The following is a 17,256-nucleotide window of genomic DNA, read 5'->3' as shown; positions in this document are numbered from 1 at the left end:
TTACTGTTTTGTATCAGCTCAGTATGTATTGTATTGTATTGTATTGTAATTGCATTTATATAGCGCTTACTACCCCTGACGAGGCGTCAAAGCGCTTTTTCGTCGAGTAGCACGCTACTCCGAGACCCATAGAGGATTAATGTTGCATTAGTACAGTGAAACATGCAAGTACATTTTAAGTGTAGGATAGGTTAGTCAGTTATTTGGATTTGGATTGATAGCAGGATAGAGGAGGAAAAAGGTTTGTATTTATAAAACGCTTGTTGACCCATGCTATTCAGCAAGCCCATAAAGGATTAGTGGTGAATTAATATGGTGAAATGTGAAGTAATTTCAGTGGTGGATATTTAGTCAGATTAGCTTTAGGAATGTTTAGAGAATCGCTAATGTAATGTATAACTCATTTGGGAGCTAATGCAATAATCTGAAACTGTAAAGGATAAATATATCCATATCAAATGATAAATGCGCTGTGGAATAAGTTGTATATTAGCTCAGCGGAAATGCAATTGTAAATAGAATGAACTTATCCTTATAAATGCCTTTTTCAATTATTTATATGGTTTTTAGCATAATGATTGACGCCCCCAACCCATTTCCATTAATTGTTGATTCATATCTATCTATGGTAGCCGCAATATTGTAGACATTTTTATCTTCTTTGTGTGTAAATTTTTAATGCATCTTTTATGATACTGTTGTATCGAAATAAAGATTATGAATGAAAATAGTCAGATTATTTGGAGTGAGAAGGAAAAAGAAAGAGGGGACAGATGAAGAGAAGAGAAGTAGAATGAGGGATAGAAAGAGGAAGGGATGGAGGCAGGAAGAGAAGGAATAAGAGCAAGAGAGAGAGTGAAAATGAAGGAAACGGAGAATGCATAAGTCAAAACATACATATGGTTGAAAAGACGACTAGCTGACATTCACACTAGGAACCATAGGCTAGACTTACCGAACTCGCAGATGAAATAGAGCTCTTGACTGCAGTTGGCAGTGGCGCCCCAGCTGTAACCGGAGCTCTGCAAGATGTAGCCACACTTGTCAGAAGCCGGGGGGAGTTCATCGCGGTGCCACTTGCTGTAACTTATATTTGAGCCATCCAGCCAAGCCAGGGAACCTTTGGAAGAAAACACATTCTTTTTAGGAACGCCACTTCATGTTCCCAAGAATCGCACAGTTCTCTATTGTTTCTCGTCAAACGAGAGAGACCTCGCGTTTCCACATGTACAAAGGCCAGGGCGTAGAAGCAAATCATTATCTATTTAGGTAGATGTAAGGACACACTAAGGCCCATCTTCTCAGAGGTATCAAATAAACACAAAGTAGAGAAAATCATACATTACATTTGTTAAAATGTTTAAATGATTTGGAATATTATATATATGTGTATATTATGCAACATCTCTTCCACAGCACTTTTCATTCATCTACGATTCTCGCTACATATAGAAAAAAAATGCCCAGGCTGCTTCAAAATGTTTAATGGACAGTTTCCTTGGGAGGGCACTGGGTCAACTCATTGTCTATAGGAAGCAGGGAGATGTGGGAAAAATGCAGTATTTCCGATAAACAACCTTTACAACGCAACTTTTACCACGCAGTGCCTTTACAACGCAACTTTTACAACGCATTGCGCTGGGGGCGCTCTAGGATAGAGAATAGGTTTAATGTACTATCCAACACCTTCCCTACTATCCACGGGGACTGGAGTTGGAATAGTAAATTAAAAATTCATTATCCAGCGCCTAAAAGCACTATGCGTTGTAATGGTATGCGTTGTAAAAACCGCGTTGTAAAAGCATGCGATGTAAAAGCATGCGTTGTAATGTCATACATCCAGTATTTCCATAGGTCCTGGAAGTGGGAGTGCGAGGGTGTTGCAGCACCCCCAAAATAACCATGCTGGAGTTCCAAATGTGACTGAGCACTAAGGATAACTTTACATTTTGTTTTTATCTTGTCACATGTGCATTCAAAGACAGAGGCCAAAAGTCAGTCTAGTCTTCTCACAAATTGCTGCCTATTCTTTTAACGTGGAGACAGGTATTTCATTTTCTTATTCTACAGAAAAGTGTGATGATTTTGTAAAGTGAAGTATGTGACACTCTTGCTGAGTTGAAGGGTAAGGCTGTGGGATGTCATTTTCCTCTAACACACAATAACATTTAGATACCTATAAATGAACTGTAAAAATATGTCAAAATAAACAGTGAGGAAAGCACAAATGAAGGGCTTTTTTGTAATTTTGCAAATTAGATGGAATCAAAGATTTCATTAGGATCAAAACAAATCAAGGCACTTTACTTGGTGATGCGCAAATGAAAAGTATTCCCTGAAATCCAATTTCCACATGTTAGCGTTTGCGCTCTATATAGTTTTATCAGTGAGCTGTGCCCATTTAGTGGTCATTTCAATGGAAAATGTGCTGTTGGTAAATGACAGTGTGATTCCACACCAGATGTTAGTCTTATTAGAGAGGGTTTGCTCCTAAATGCTGCATCAGCTACGTACTACTCATGTACCACCCTCCCACGCCCTATGAGTTCAGTGATGTCAGCACCCTTAGTCTGAAAATTGTACCAGAGCCTCTGAGTATTTCAAAGGTTCTTGTGCTTGAGTTAAGGTGTTGGCATTTTAGAGCTGCAGAGAAGTCAAGCATCGCGTGAAATAAGCTGTGTGAGGTTGCTTTGTGATGTGTAGGCAAGGACTGGCAGCTGGCTTCTGTTTTGTTACTGCCAGTTAGGAAGGGCAGGCAGCACCCCAAGTAAAGTTAGGATGCAATGTGGGCTGGGAGGGGGAAAGGGGGATTAAGGGCAAAACACCTGAGAGGAGCAACTGTAGGAAGACCTACCAGAACACAACTAGGATGCTTCTGGCATTCGTGCCAACAATAGATGCTTGGCAGCCTGCACTGAGCACTCTGGGGCTAGACGCCTTGCAAATGCAGAAGGCATGCACGAAAAGTAGCTCCACCAGCAAGACAAGACACAACTATTCTGTGATATCTCCCATATTACTGTTTTGTGTATGCATTTGTCATTAACAGTAGTTGCTATGTTTATTAGCTATTATTTGATCTGTCTGCATGGTACTGCTTTTACCAGGAGAATGTGGAATGTTTTCACTTGACTCTCTACTGGCAGACTCTGGGCTGATGCTGTGCTGAGTGGATGGAGATTCGTTTTCTCTTAAATAAATCTACTTGTTTACACCCTGCGCCTCCTGGATCTTTCTGGTTTCCCCTGCTTCACAATGGCGGCCAGGATGGGATCCGGACCTACATATACAAAAGCACAATGGAGTATCCCCTACTTCACCCATTCATTCTAGGATGACCCTCAGATGCTCCGAAGACAGCCAACAACTTCAACGGGGTCTTGCAAAAGTGCCTCCCAAACTCCAGTAAAAGCAGAAGGGGCAGTAATACAAAGTCCTCACAGTCAGTTACAGTTAAGGTTCTCCTTTTGTTCAAGTTACAAATAAAATATAGCTAAGGCACTATATACATAACACAGCAGGAGGAAGACTACATCAATACTCCAAAACATGTTTACATAATACCTATTTGTCAAATCTAACCTTGTTCTGTGCTTAATTTGAGACATATCTGAGCAGGAGCAAAAACTTTACTTAAGAGCTCATTGTCGATATTGTGGAATGCTGGGATTGCGGAATACCAAGTCTAGTTTTTATTCCTCCTCCGCGATCTTTCTCCTACCACCCCACACTTCCTGACACTTTATCCCTACCTTGCTGGTTCTCTTTACTTTGTATGTTTGATACTTTTTTCTTACTCCTTCTTTCTCCCTTTCCTGCATTTCTTATGGTCTGGGACAAGGCCGAATATGAAAAATATGGAAGCCCTGTTCTCCAAAAATGAGAGCCAATGCCCTGCATGCACAACCAGCACAAAATAAGCACTGACCTCATTCCACTAAGGAACACAACCTACATCACACATTCTATGCTGTCCAACAGGAGACTCAAGCAAAGTACTTTCCTAACATGGAGAAACATGGGACAGAAACTCCTCTTCCTTACAGTTTCAACACAACTACAGTCACAGTTCTTTCTTCCTTTCCGCACACTATAGCAGACAAGCATTTACAATGCAACGGTTTTGCCTTTGTAAAAGTTAGAGCTATTGGCATGGTAAATGACAATTTTTTTATTTATGTGTTGGTTTTGAAAACAGATAAATAAAAGGCATTGCCATTTACAATGCCAATAGCTTAATCTCTCACAAACAGTAACAATGATTAATAATAACTAACCTTCTTATCAAAGGACCAAAAACCCTGCCTTGCCTTAAGTTGCAGTCATTAAAGAGTTGGCTGACAATTAGGAGCTCCCTGAGTGATGGTGTGTGTTTTGTAGGTGTGTGTGTGTGTGTGTGCACATGTGTATTGCTGACATGCAATGCTCACATTCAATTAGGAGCTCCCTGAGTGATAGTGTGTGTGTTTGTAGGTGTGTGTGCGCGTGTGCACGTGAGTATGCACATGTGCACGGGTGTGTGTGCATGATCATTGTGTGAATGAACGTTCACGAGTGTGTATGAATGTGCGCATGTGAGTGAGTGTGCATATGCATGGATCCACAAGGCATGAAAATGTATGTGCCACTCTAGTTCGTTGGCAGTACAAAAGGGGGTGGTGAAAAGGGGGTGGTGATGGACGGGGCATCTGAACCAATCAAACACTCACACCCAGTCAAAAGATCTGGGTTTGATCCATCACCGTTCTTTAGCCCACTCTGCCACCCCAGTTCAGACATGGCTATATGCAAATCAGTCTGACCCTGTGCCTCATGGGAACAGTCCAGCCCGAACTGCCAAGCCATGCCTTCCCTGGACCGGAAACAAGCTTCCGAGGACCGGTTTCATTGGTCTGCAAGGATTTTTTCATCATGCCCTCTGAGGCAATCATGGACCAGAAACAATGTTTACTGCATGTGTGAGTGAAAGCAAGTGAATGTCAGAATGCATATGTTTGTATCTGTGGCAATGTGTTGAAAGTGGTGCGTGCATGTGTGAGGGTAAGTGTGTGAAAGAGAGAGTGTGCAAAAGGCCTTGAAGGGCTGGTGTCAATATGCCACAAATGTCAGAAACTCATTCTCCTGCTCATCTATGCAATCATAAACCAAAATGTGCGTGTGTGTTCGTGCATGTGCACTCGTGTAAGTGTGTGTCTGTGCGCATTTGTGGAAGAATGCACAAGTGTATTACAGTTTGAATGTGTGAATAATGCGTACACCACTCTAGCTAGGTAGTCTGGCATATTCGGCCTCCCATTAACAAACTCACTGAAGCAAACATAAACCTGAGGTAGGATGGGGCCTTCCCACAGCCGCATTTAACCACAGTCCGGCTTCCAGGAAGAGGTGAGGTGTGTGGCACACGTCCGTCTCGTACCCGGGGAGATGCAGCTTTCCTTGGGTTGGTGAACCTGCGGGAGCTCTCGCAAGTCAGGCTGCCCTTTGACAGACAGGTGTTTGCCTCTGGAGGAAGACAGGCTCGGGCTCGTCTGCAGCGAAAGTGGAGGTACCGTTTTGTGGCCATGACAGGCGGTACACTGAAAGGCAGAGCGGAGGGCGGCCTCTGAAGACCAGCATGCCCTGCCTGACGTGTCAGCGGGGCCAGAGAAAGTGTGTGCCCCCCCCTCCCCTCCCCTCCCCAGGCTGGCGGCCTGAAGGAAGAGACGGTTGGAGTGGCGGGTTATGTGAGGAATCATTCACTCGAGTGTGCCGGGGGGGGAGGGGGGCGAGAAAAAACAAGGTTGGCGGGCGCACAATGGTGGCATGCGAAAAGGGGGGCAAGGCTTACCAGTACCAGCCGGCTGGAAAGAATGGTCCCGATGGAGCGGTCCCGGCAGTCAATGTAGGAGTGAGATCACGGAGGCACCTTACCGGTGGCAGAGCACATACTGGTGGACCGTCAAGGGGATCTGGGGAGGAAAGGAAACAAGTGGAGGCGGAGGGCTGGTGAGACTACTCCGAGTGTAGGGTAAGGGCATGCTAACCTGTTTGGTGATGAGAAGACACAATGGTCTGGTCAGTTGCGGTGGTTCCAACCACATGGGAGTATATAGAACCGGAGGGAGTCATGGTGATAAACGATCTAAGGGAAGGAGATGAGAGCGGGTAAAATTAGAATAGTAATAGGGCAGAGGGTCGGCAGCGTTGCACCGGGTGCATGGAAACAGACGCACTCACCTTCAAGGGGAGATCTGGCACAATGGACAGGAGCCGGTGGAACCACTTTCGAGGGAAGTAGACAGAGGTCTCATGCGGCGCAAGTATAAGTGCTCGTCAGTGGAATCGCGCATGTGTGCCATAACACTAAGGGCTAGACTGAAGTAGAAAATTAACGGGCTCCATCTTGGGCAGGATTTGCGGAATGGAAAGCAGGAAAGGAATAGAAGGAGAGAAAATAGAGAGGGGCATATTTCTCGGTATACCCGGTGTAAGTTAAAACACATTACTTAACATAGCAATTGTTATGTGATGCCCTATATAACAAGAAAAATAAAACAAAGCACTCACCTGGACTTCTTCTGTACCAGTAGATGCGAGAAGTCGACGGGGACCGGCGCCATCTTCAAAGAAATGCCCAAACCAAACCTTGACAAAAAAAAAAAAACATCCGCCCACCGCCGCAATGACGATTGCAAGGGGGCGGAGAGCGAAAAAATCGCGGGAACGCCCACGAATCTGCTCCGGCAATGACGGACAGATCTGTCTTCCAATGGCTAGCCTCCATTTATGGAGCTAGCCAATGGAAGACAGAGGCGGGAGAAAGCTCCATACTGGTAAACAAAAGTTTTCGCCTGCGCGATACAGCTTGCGCAGTAAACGCCAGGCGAAACCTAATAAAAAAACAACCAAGCAGCAGAGACAGCAAGGAGAAAGAAACAGATCACAAGTACATGTGACAGTGGAAAGTATGCACGAGTACACACATCCTCATATGCTGACAGGAACACTGCACTGCCATGTAGTGGTGGTTGGCATTCTTTCAGGGTTAAAAAATGACAATAGTTCCCCTGGAGCTATTCTCTCTGGGGTGACACACCTAGAAAGGGCAAAGGTCATGTTTAGTGTTTGGCAAATAAGGTACCCTGTCTCTAACGTGTCAGATCTACCATCTGCTGTACTGTACGTGTTCAACCGTCAAGGGCACTTGTAATAGGGCAGATGGAACTTCCGCCATGTTTGTGACAAAGGCCCTGAATGCCAAACTCTAAATGAGAACCTGAGTCTATGGAGTTGAGGTAATTGGAAATGAGATGCAGAATAAAGGTGTCTCCACTGGAGTTTTGAGACTACAGATCCCGACTCTTATGTTTTTGGCAAGCAGACAAGTGAGTTTCACGAGGGGGAGGGGGGTTTTTGGAGGACATAACAAGAGGTTATGCAGGAAAGCTGGGCATACCTGGGGGCGGGGAATATGTAAGAGAGTTTACACCACCTGGCCTTTGTACCTGATACAATAATTGGCCATGAACAACTCTGCGGAGTTGGACACTGAACACACCGCCTGCAAATAAACACTCCTTGAACTGAAACCGCATTTATCTTATCTGCGAACTGTAAAACTGGGTTAGATAAAATATATACACATATATATTTACGTGACCATGTGGTAGACATTAGAAGCAAGCTCGAAAACCTGTCTCTCTGCACACAGTCCCCGCAGCCCGCACCAAAGTTCACTTTGAAACGTATCCTGAAGGGTGAAGTTCTTGGTGTCGGTGTGTTGCTGATTTAACACCGGCGCGCAGCAGGGGTGTATCTTTGCTGGTAACTATAAGCCTCTGCCCCGCCTCCAGCCTATGTACAAGTATCAGCCTAGAAAGGCATCAGCGTCCTCGGGTGCAATTTATAAAAATATGCCACAATTTAGGAAATTAACCAGATATAAAGAAAAGGGCCTCCATTTTTTTCCTTAAGGGGATCCCCAATCAGGAGATGGAATGCATCAATTAAGGAAATAAACCGGATGTAAAGAAAAAAGCCTCCGTTTTTTTTCTAAGGGGTTTCCCAATCAGGAGATGGAATGCATGAATTATGGAAATAAACCGGATATAAATAAAGGAGCCTCCATTTTTTTTCTAAGGGGTTTCCCAATCAGGGGATGGGATACATGAAGTTAGTGTTCCTCCCTACCATGAAATAAATAGACTGATAGGACAGCAGGATCTAGAATACATTTGACTTGTGAGAAACTATATCATACACAGAATACACTCTGCATACAGAGACCATAAAACACTTAGGTTTGCCATTGCATTTAAGTCAACAGATCCTCATTAGAGATTCCAAATACTGGATGGTTTACCTCCTAAAAGTGGATTTCTAGATTCCAGATGTCCAGTCAGTGGGCACATATTTTTCGGGCCCATGCTGGTGGGTGATATGTTCACTAAAATGAGGGTTGTGATGAGTGAGCAGCTGAGAGGTCAAGCGTTTTTTATAGGAAAACAAGTTGATGCAGAATCATGAAATACCATGGAGATCTTTTAATAATCTAGAAGGGCGAGACACATGCCTTCTGTTCCCCACTTAATTTGAACAAATATCTGAATATCCAAGTACCTATTGCATGTGACAGTTAGCACAAAACCCATATGGTTTGTGGATCTGATGTACTATAACTCTTTATTACAAATTATCAGAAAATTTAAAAAAAAAGTGAATTAGTTTCTTATTTACATTAGGGTTTTATGTAACATCAAATCGATATGAACATTATAACTCATAAGATCATATATTGATATCTGATAAAGTTACATTCTAAATTCTCCCTACTTTTGCTCTTCTCGCCCTTACAAATGATCGGTGTGCCACCTCATAGTGTTTGCTCATTAGCGACTGCACTTACAGAGTGCATATGCTTCTGTGGCATCGCCCGACTTCAACCAGGTCTAACCCTAAGGTGACAAGAGTTAGCTTAAGCGTTTAGCACCCTTTAGACAATTAGTGCTTGACACAATATTCATTACAGTCTAGTTCTGGGGATATTTATGAGTGCGGGAGAAACCTTGTGTATCACACCCTAACAAAAAGCTCCCCATTAACAGATATCACCAGACTTCTCAGGTGGCCAGCCGGCGTCTTACTTGGGAGCATCTCCTCAGCATCTAAAATCTATGAAACGGAAGGCTTCATCCAGGACCTGTGGTAAGGAAGCTGTGCTAAGGGGGCTGTGGGAGTGCATTCCTCCCTGGAAAGGAGATTCTGCATGGGGATTTGGACCCAGAACTGGGCCCACTTGTTATTCCCCATTCCAGGGATTTTGGTGAGGGGACACTGCCCAGAAATGTTATGTATTCAGATTCCCCGCACCTAAGTCCACCTCACTTGTAACGGGGACCTAGATCCTTTAAGTGACTGATCAGCTCATTCAATGAAATTAAGAAATCATTAACAGTTAGTGGAACGCCTTTCCTTCTGCTGGCACTTACAAGTTGACAAATATTAGAAGCGCACGTTTAGCCAATCCTCCAAATTTACCAGGTGCACTATGTATAAAAATGTCTCTGTAAAATGTGAGAGAAAAAAGGTACTGGAAAAAAAGCCAAAACACAGATGAGTGATTATAGGCAGCACACTCCTAACTTTTAAACAGGCATTCATATGGATTCATATATAACTAGCTTACCTGTTGCGCGTTGCTGCGATCTCCGAAAAAAAGGAAATTCAAGGAAACTCGTTATGATAACATTCAATTTACATTGTGTCATTTTTATTGAAACGTATTCATTTTAATATGGAAAACATTTGAAAGTGTCGTTTTAATTCTCTTTATTTTTTCGAGTTCTTTTGGATACACGATTTTTTGTTTTTCCGTCTGGTGCGTACATCAGTATTCGAAAGATTCTGAGGGCCCTGGGGGGCCGATATTTAAAATAATTGTATGCCAAAAACCTTCGCGGGAGTGCACTCAACAACTTCCCAAAGTTCCCTGGCGATCGGATGAATGCTGTTTTAATTCTATTTATTTATTCGAGTGCTTGTGGATACACAATTTTTTGTTTTTCCTTCTTGTGCGTATATCAGTATTCGAAAGATTATGAGGGCCCTGGGAGGCCGATATTTAAAAACAAATTATGCCAGAAACCTTCGCAGGAGTGTACTCAACAACTTCCCAAAGTTTCATGGCGATCGGATAAATGGTGTGGTAATGCATAAAGGACAAACAGACAGACATACTTTCGTTTTTATATATATAGATTGGGTGTGTAGGGCCAAACAACGTATTATTATTGAGAAATTAAAATATTGTAAACGAGTGCGAACATGGTGCCCATGGATACCTGGGGTGAGATTGCTTTGATTTGATTGTTTCATTTACCAGGTGCACTATAGTTTAAAAATGTCTCTGTAAAATGTGAGGAAAAAAAGGTACTGGAAAAAAAGATGATTGATTATAGGCAGCACACTCCTAACTTTTAAACAGGCATTCAGATGGATTCATATATAATTGGGTGTGTAGGGCCAAACAATGTATAAATATTGAAAAATAAAAAATGTGTAAACGAGTGCGAACATGGTGCCCATGGATACCTGGCGGTGAGATTGCTTTGATCTGATTGTTTCCCTTTTCAGTCTGTCGCCTCGGCGGCCAAAGACTCTTAATCAGCGCACACCAGAGCCCCTCCAAGAGCATAAAGCGCCAATAAATCAGGAGAGCGCCATTGTTGCTTCTGCAGTCAGCTCTACTGAGGGCGGTGGAAACACATCAGCATCATTTGTGTGCAGTCACAAAGCAGCACTATTACGATAAGATAGAAAAACACCTTAATATAATAGAATAGCATGTCTGGCACACGCACACCCTGAGAACCTGAAATACACAAGTGTTAAAAGCCTTAATGGCAAAAATGTGTGAAGGGACGAAAATTGAGAAAACATTGCTAAACTTGTTTAGGTTTTAATGCCTTTATCATTTTAGTTTAATACCAGAGCTTGCCCATCAGAATAGTGTTTGCCTGTCCATACTCCCCTGCAGCTCGGTACAAAATTGAAGATTTAAGGGTCGAATAGCATGGCCCTTTGTGTATGAAAGCTGCCACAGAGCTCTCCCTTGCATGTGCTAGCCTTTACACTCGTTTAGGCTCCGCCAGCAGCCAATCTCCTACTGTCGCAGATGGTCAAAGGGCTACTGTCTCTTACTTCAGTCTCATACAAGAATCCCTTCTTTGCATTCTGGAGACAGTCCACTGCCTTCCTCTCCACCAGCCATGCCTGAATGCCCTCGCGCCTTTTCTTGATGCTCGGTAATCTGCTGCTTTCTAGACACCTGCACAGGGCCTGTTTTTTTGGGTTATAGGATAGTCTGTGGGTACTGGGCAGATATTGGGGTAAGTTTGCTCATTAGCCACTGGTGTTTCCAGGCCTCGGGTAATATGTTTCAAGGCCTCAGGTAATATGTTTCAAGGCCTCAGGTAATATGTTTCAAGACCTCGGGTAATATGCTTTAAGACGTCAGTTAATATGCTTCAAGGCCTCAGGTAATAAGGCCTCAGGTAATATGATTCAAGGTCTCAAGTAATATGTTTCAAGGCCTCAGGTAATATGTTTCGAGGCCTCGGGTAAAATGTTTTAAGGCCTCAGGTAATATGTTTCAAGGCCTCAGGTAATATGTTTCGAGGCCTCGGGTAATATGTTTTAAGGCCCCAGGTAATATGTTTTAAGGTCTCAGGTAATATGTTTCGAGGCCTCAGGTAATATGTTTTAAGGTCTCAGGTAATATGTTTCAAGGCCTCAGGTAATATGTTTCAAGACCTCGGGTAATATGCTTTAAGACGTCAGTTAATATGCTTCAAGGCCTCAGGTAATAAGGCCTCAGGTAATATGATTCAAGGTCTCAAGTAATATGTTTCGAGGCCTCAGGTAATATGTTTTAAGGTCTCAGGTAATATGTTTCGAGGCCTCGGTTAATATTGCACTTTGATCAGGTAAGAAAGTTGCTCTCTTTCTACTCTTCAGTCTCCAAGTGAGTCTGAGCACTCACAGCTTACCCCAGTACCCAGTAGGAGGTAGTAAATTAGAACTCAAATACAGTATGATACAGTAAGTGCACCCAAACTGGCAAAGCCAGCGGGTATAAAAGATATAGGGGCATATTAGCAAGAAGCTCATTAAAATTATCGCCGTTTTAGCGGCAGAAAACGGCCGCTAAAGTGGCTATAATGGGCTTGATAATACGCCGTAGAGAATTCCCATAGAAGCCCATGTTCACGCCAGAACATGGGCTTCTATGGGAATTCACAAGGGCATATTATCAAGCCCATTATCGCCGCTTTAGCAGCAGTTTCCTGCCGCTAAAGCGGCGATGTAGTGAATGCCGTTTCTTGATAATATGCCGCGAAGTTCTTATTTTACAAGCAGGCAAAGTATGACATTTACAAATTCAGACCAAAGAAAGACAGAGGGTCCTGGTCCCTTCTGGGGCCGTGATATGACATAAAACAGTAGTAGAACACTTACATGACAACATGCTACCACCTACATCACTATCTATCAGCAAACTTAGAGCGCAAATTATTCTGAAGTCAGATGTTACCACTGTTCATAACCCAGTCTCTGTAATGCAGAATCCGGACACTAATGCTTTGGGTATTGTGTAACAAGAAAATAATAAAATGTTGTTTAAAATTAAATCACAGCGAGAACGTGTCCTCAGCAATTTCCTCAAAACTTCGGTCTCGGTTCTTTACCAGGGACAATGTTTCTCAATATATTCTGTCGAAAAGAAACTCACAGATGTACCAAGTGCGTAATAATAGGCTGACCTTTGCCCCAGATTCTGAGTGGTGCGACGTGCAAAGGTCATTAGCTCAGACTGTCTGAGTCCAGGTTGCTGAGATGATCTTGCTGAAATCTCAGAAACCCGCCACCCAGAAGTGTACTAGGATGTTCGACCCACAAACGGGAGATTTCTGGTTGACGAGGAAAATGTGGTTCTAAATCTAAGATTCAAGCGTCCAGTTGGCAGAGCCACTAGGGATCTGGTGCACAGTGAATGTGGCACCAAACACCTTTCATGGATCCAGTTACAGACCCAACTGCCCCCACAGTTAATGTTACAACGGCGGAAGTAATGGTGCTGGGAGTAAACAATCTGTGCATAGTAATATTTCCAGGGGTTAGGGTTTTGTTTGACTTGAGCAGCTGATTATGTGTGCTCTCAAAATGTATCGGGCCTTTAACACTGGAGCAGGCCTTTAATGACTAGTTACCATGAAATGGGGGCTCTAAGGTTATAGTATCTCTTTGTCTGTCCTTAAGAGGTATAAATACATCATCATGCATATTGAAATTCATAGAAAACATGGAAGTGAGAGGGCTCGACCCATTTTTTCCAGTAGCAACAGGGTGTAGTATTGATATTGATATAAAGCAGTGGAAATCAACAGGTCCAGCAGTTCAGAAAGAACTGAAAAAAGAGATGGATGGTGCATTCTTTAAGAAATGAAGCAGAGCTGCGTCCTGAAGGGAACCACATTTATCAGTGTTGGATAATGCTGTTAGGTCATCAGATAAAATAGGACTGAAATTCAACAATTTGGAGCTATTGAAGATAATATACCACTAATAGAAGGGGCAACTGCATTCTTGACATCTATTGGGAAAGCAGTGTGGACATCCTAATTGTGTTGGAGAAGAAGCGGGTCAAGTCATTGTGTCAATTAACCTTGGGGTGGCGCACAGAGCTTTAAAGCTAGGGTAAAAAAATCTATTGATAATTGAAAATATCTCCTTGTGGAAAAGCACTTCAATTTCATTAAAAGTGTCATAAATGTATGCACCATATAATAAAGATGTGGCCATCTTTAAAGACAAGCTAAATTTCAAGCGGGTCCTAGCTACTATTAAATACTCCACACTCTAATGCATTAAAGTGACTGTTTCTGTCTTCATATCTCAACTGACCAATTATATCACTTACTGCCAATTCATATCCACCTCTAAAGTCTTTACAGGTAACATCAATACAGACTACTGAGTTTCAATTCCAAACCATTGCTCAACCTGCTCAACTACACAGTCTCTATCAAGTATCATCCTTTCTGACTCACAGCACAGTATGCATCTTTGATATAATCATTGCATCTCCCTACCCGACTAATAAATGGCCTTGTCCCCATGGAAACTGGTCTGATCACTTGTACCCTTCGTCATTTCAGCTACCCTACACCCACACATGAAACAGACAGAGTAAATCGGAAAGTAATCTTTGAAAAATGTCTTTAAACCAAACATCCAAGATCTACGACTTCCAGGCATAAGCACTATTTACGATGCACTCAACATTGATATCTGTGTCAGCACATGCAAAAATGCAGTACTCTCCTTTGTCAATAATCCAGCCCCACTCAAGATAAAATGTATCCCAGCTAAACCCAGAAAACCTTGCTTTAATATTTTCTACTCAAGTCACGAAGGTCTACGTGCAACTGAGAAAAAGATTGGTTAAACTTGAAATCTCTTATCATCTGTACCAAACGTAAAGCTCTATGGAAGTCCAATAAGCTATTTATCTAGAATTTTAAATCATGTTAGGTTCAGGAGCAGATTGAAACCATTTCCAGCCAGATTAGGTCTGTGTTTAATTTTTATCAGTGATAAGATCGTTCTGCTGAATACATTACTTCCTTCATCCTCACCAACAAGATGCAATCCATACTAATATTATAAAGAGAGAGCCCAAACCTTTGAGGCGGGGAATCTCAGTAACCACAGCACCAATCACAACACCCAATACAGTGTTGTAAAGGGCAGTTGCAGCAGGACATAGGCTATGCAGACGGCCACCATATACATTTTTTAAAAAAATTGTTTTTATTAACTTTTCACAATCATACAGTGCAAGACATACAATTGTACCGTAGGACACCATATACATTTAAAAGGTAAAAGAACCGTGCCAGCAAAGTAGCCCCTTGTGGGCGTGTCTGCGTTGTGCTGTGGGCGTAGGCTGGGGGCATGACTAACGCTGGGGGCGTGTGGTATGGCCATCACATCGTGGGCTGTGGGCGTGTGCTGGGGGGACAAACGCTGGGGGCGTGACAAATGCTGGGGGCGTGTGTCCACCCTTCATGCCATGTGAGTCGTACATACAAGCGCCAATTACGTTGCTGCGCAGCATCAAGGGGCACGCTGGGGGCGTGAGAAACACTGGGGGCGTGTGTCCAGCCATCATACCATGTGAACGCAATTGCGCCGCATCAAGGGGCACGCTGGGGGCGTGAGAAACGCTGGGGGCGTGTGCTATGTTCCGCCCTTCATGCCATGTGGGTCGTACATTAATCAGAAGATCGTCTGCTGTGGCCGTGTGCTGGGGGCATGACAAACGCGTTCAGCTGGAGGCCTGGTAAGTAACATTACTGCAGCCTCTCCTGCGCGCTGTTACTGAACTCTCTCATTCAACGAAATTAGATGCACCTGCTACCATCAACCAGGACTCTAGACGGGCTCAGGCGGCGGATCAGTACACTAATTACATGCGCCTGATAACATCAACCAGGGCTGCAGCTGGGCCTCAAGCGGGGGTACACGCACCTGCTAACATCAAACAGGCCTGCATCTGGGCCTCAAGTGGGGGAACACGCAAATGAGCGTGTCTGCGGGGACAATTACTGCAAACACAACAGTGATGGACAGAATGTGGATCAATGTCACACATTCACCCAAATCCATCGTTTTTCCACTCCACACCACCCTGGGTTAGACAATGGCGATATGCAAATCAGCGCTGACCCTGTGCCCCATGGGAACAGTCCAGTCCGAACTACAAAAGCCATGTCCTTCCCAGAACGGAAACAAGCATCCGAGGACCGGCCCGGTTTCGAGGTAACACCTCTCATCAGCCCGGCTAGCTTGATTCCAGTGGTGTGGAGTGCCTGGGACTCACGTCTGAGCATCCCCAGTACACTTAGAGCGGTAATTGCAAACACAACAGTGATGGACAGAATGTGGATCAATGTCACACATTCACCCCAGTCCAAAGATCTGGGCCCAAATCCATCGTTTTTCCACTCCACACCACCCTGGGTTAGACAATGGCGATATGCAAATCAGCGCTGACCCTGTGCCCCATGGGAACAGTCCAGTCCGAACTACAAAAGCCATGTCCTTCCCAGAACGGAAACAAGCATCTGCTGCAACTCCCCTTTACAATGCTGTATTGGGTGTTGTGATTGGTGCTGTACTTCTTGAGTTTACTCGCCTCAAAGGTTTCAGCTCCCTCTTTATAATAGCAGTATAGACTAGCGGCCCGTCCCGACGTTGTCCGGGTATGAAAAAGAATGTCTGCAATGGTTAGAATAGGCAAGGCAAATTTATTTCAAAGCTTTCTGAAGACTAACACGCTTTGTTTAGTTTTTTTTACCTGTGTAGTCGAGCAGTCCATACACGCTAACGCTAGGTGTCCATTGCAGCCAGTGTCAGGAAGCGCAACAGTGATAGGTGCCTCTGCTGCGCCAACGTTTAGCGCGTGTGGCTGCTGTTAAGTCCCTTGGCCTCACAGTGTTCAACAGCGGCCCCGCGATGCTGTGCATGTGGCAAAACCAGTCCGTGAATTTTGTAATAGCACCCCTGCAATGCTGAAGCGCCTCAGCATCCGCTGATGAATGCGCCGAAGTCCCGCCTGTGCGGCCACTCACAAGCCCTCTTTCGGTTGCGCTGAAGGTGAGCGTGTGCTCTGCGGTTTGTTGTCCTTGCCGCAGAATGCGAACGTGTATGTACGCTCCCGCCGACGTCCCTGATCGGTCCTGGCATGCACACTGAGGGTGTGTGCCTTAGTAGGTTCACGCACTCCCCAAACACGGCGCGGTGCACTTAGATGCCCCACATCGCGTCAACGCCAAACGCCACAACTCCAAAAACGCTATTCCCCCGCTTCTCAATGCTTCCGGCGTCTCCGAAGGCACACGCCCACAACAATGCTAAATGACACGCCCACTTTAAGACGTGTCAGAACGCTATTCTCACACAGAACGCTTTTCTTTCAGCACACGCCCATCGCTTTACAGCAGAACGCACACGCCCACAACGGACTACTTTGTCCCAAACATTCTTTTTCCGTTCTAATGTATATGTTGGGCTGGTGTATAGCCTATGTCCATCTGCTTATACTCACCTTTCCAATGCTGTAGGCGGTGTTCCGGTTGGCACTGTGGTTCTGAAGCTTACCCGCCTCAATGGTTTGGGCTCTCTCTTTATAACATTAGTATTGATAAAAGGATT

General features: G+C 44.1%; 1 protein-coding gene across 1 annotated transcript in view; it reads right to left on the bottom strand.

The window, feature by feature from the left end:
• LOC144798021 (polycystin-1-like protein 2) overlaps positions 1 to 17,256 on the bottom strand; it is an 849,694-nt gene that overhangs the window by 802,051 nt on the left and 30,387 nt on the right. The window contains exon 2 of the mRNA XM_078668807.1: positions 956 to 1,120. Coding sequence (XP_078524933.1) covers positions 956 to 1,120 — 165 coding nt within the window. The remainder of the gene's footprint in view (positions 1 to 955; positions 1,121 to 17,256) is intronic.

This window comes from Lissotriton helveticus, chromosome 12, assembly GCF_964261635.1.
Source record: "Lissotriton helveticus chromosome 12, aLisHel1.1, whole genome shotgun sequence".
NCBI classification, from domain to species: domain Eukaryota; kingdom Metazoa; phylum Chordata; class Amphibia; order Caudata; family Salamandridae; genus Lissotriton; species Lissotriton helveticus.
Note: the sequence above shows the minus strand (reverse complement) of the source record. Positions and strands in the feature narration are given on the sequence as shown.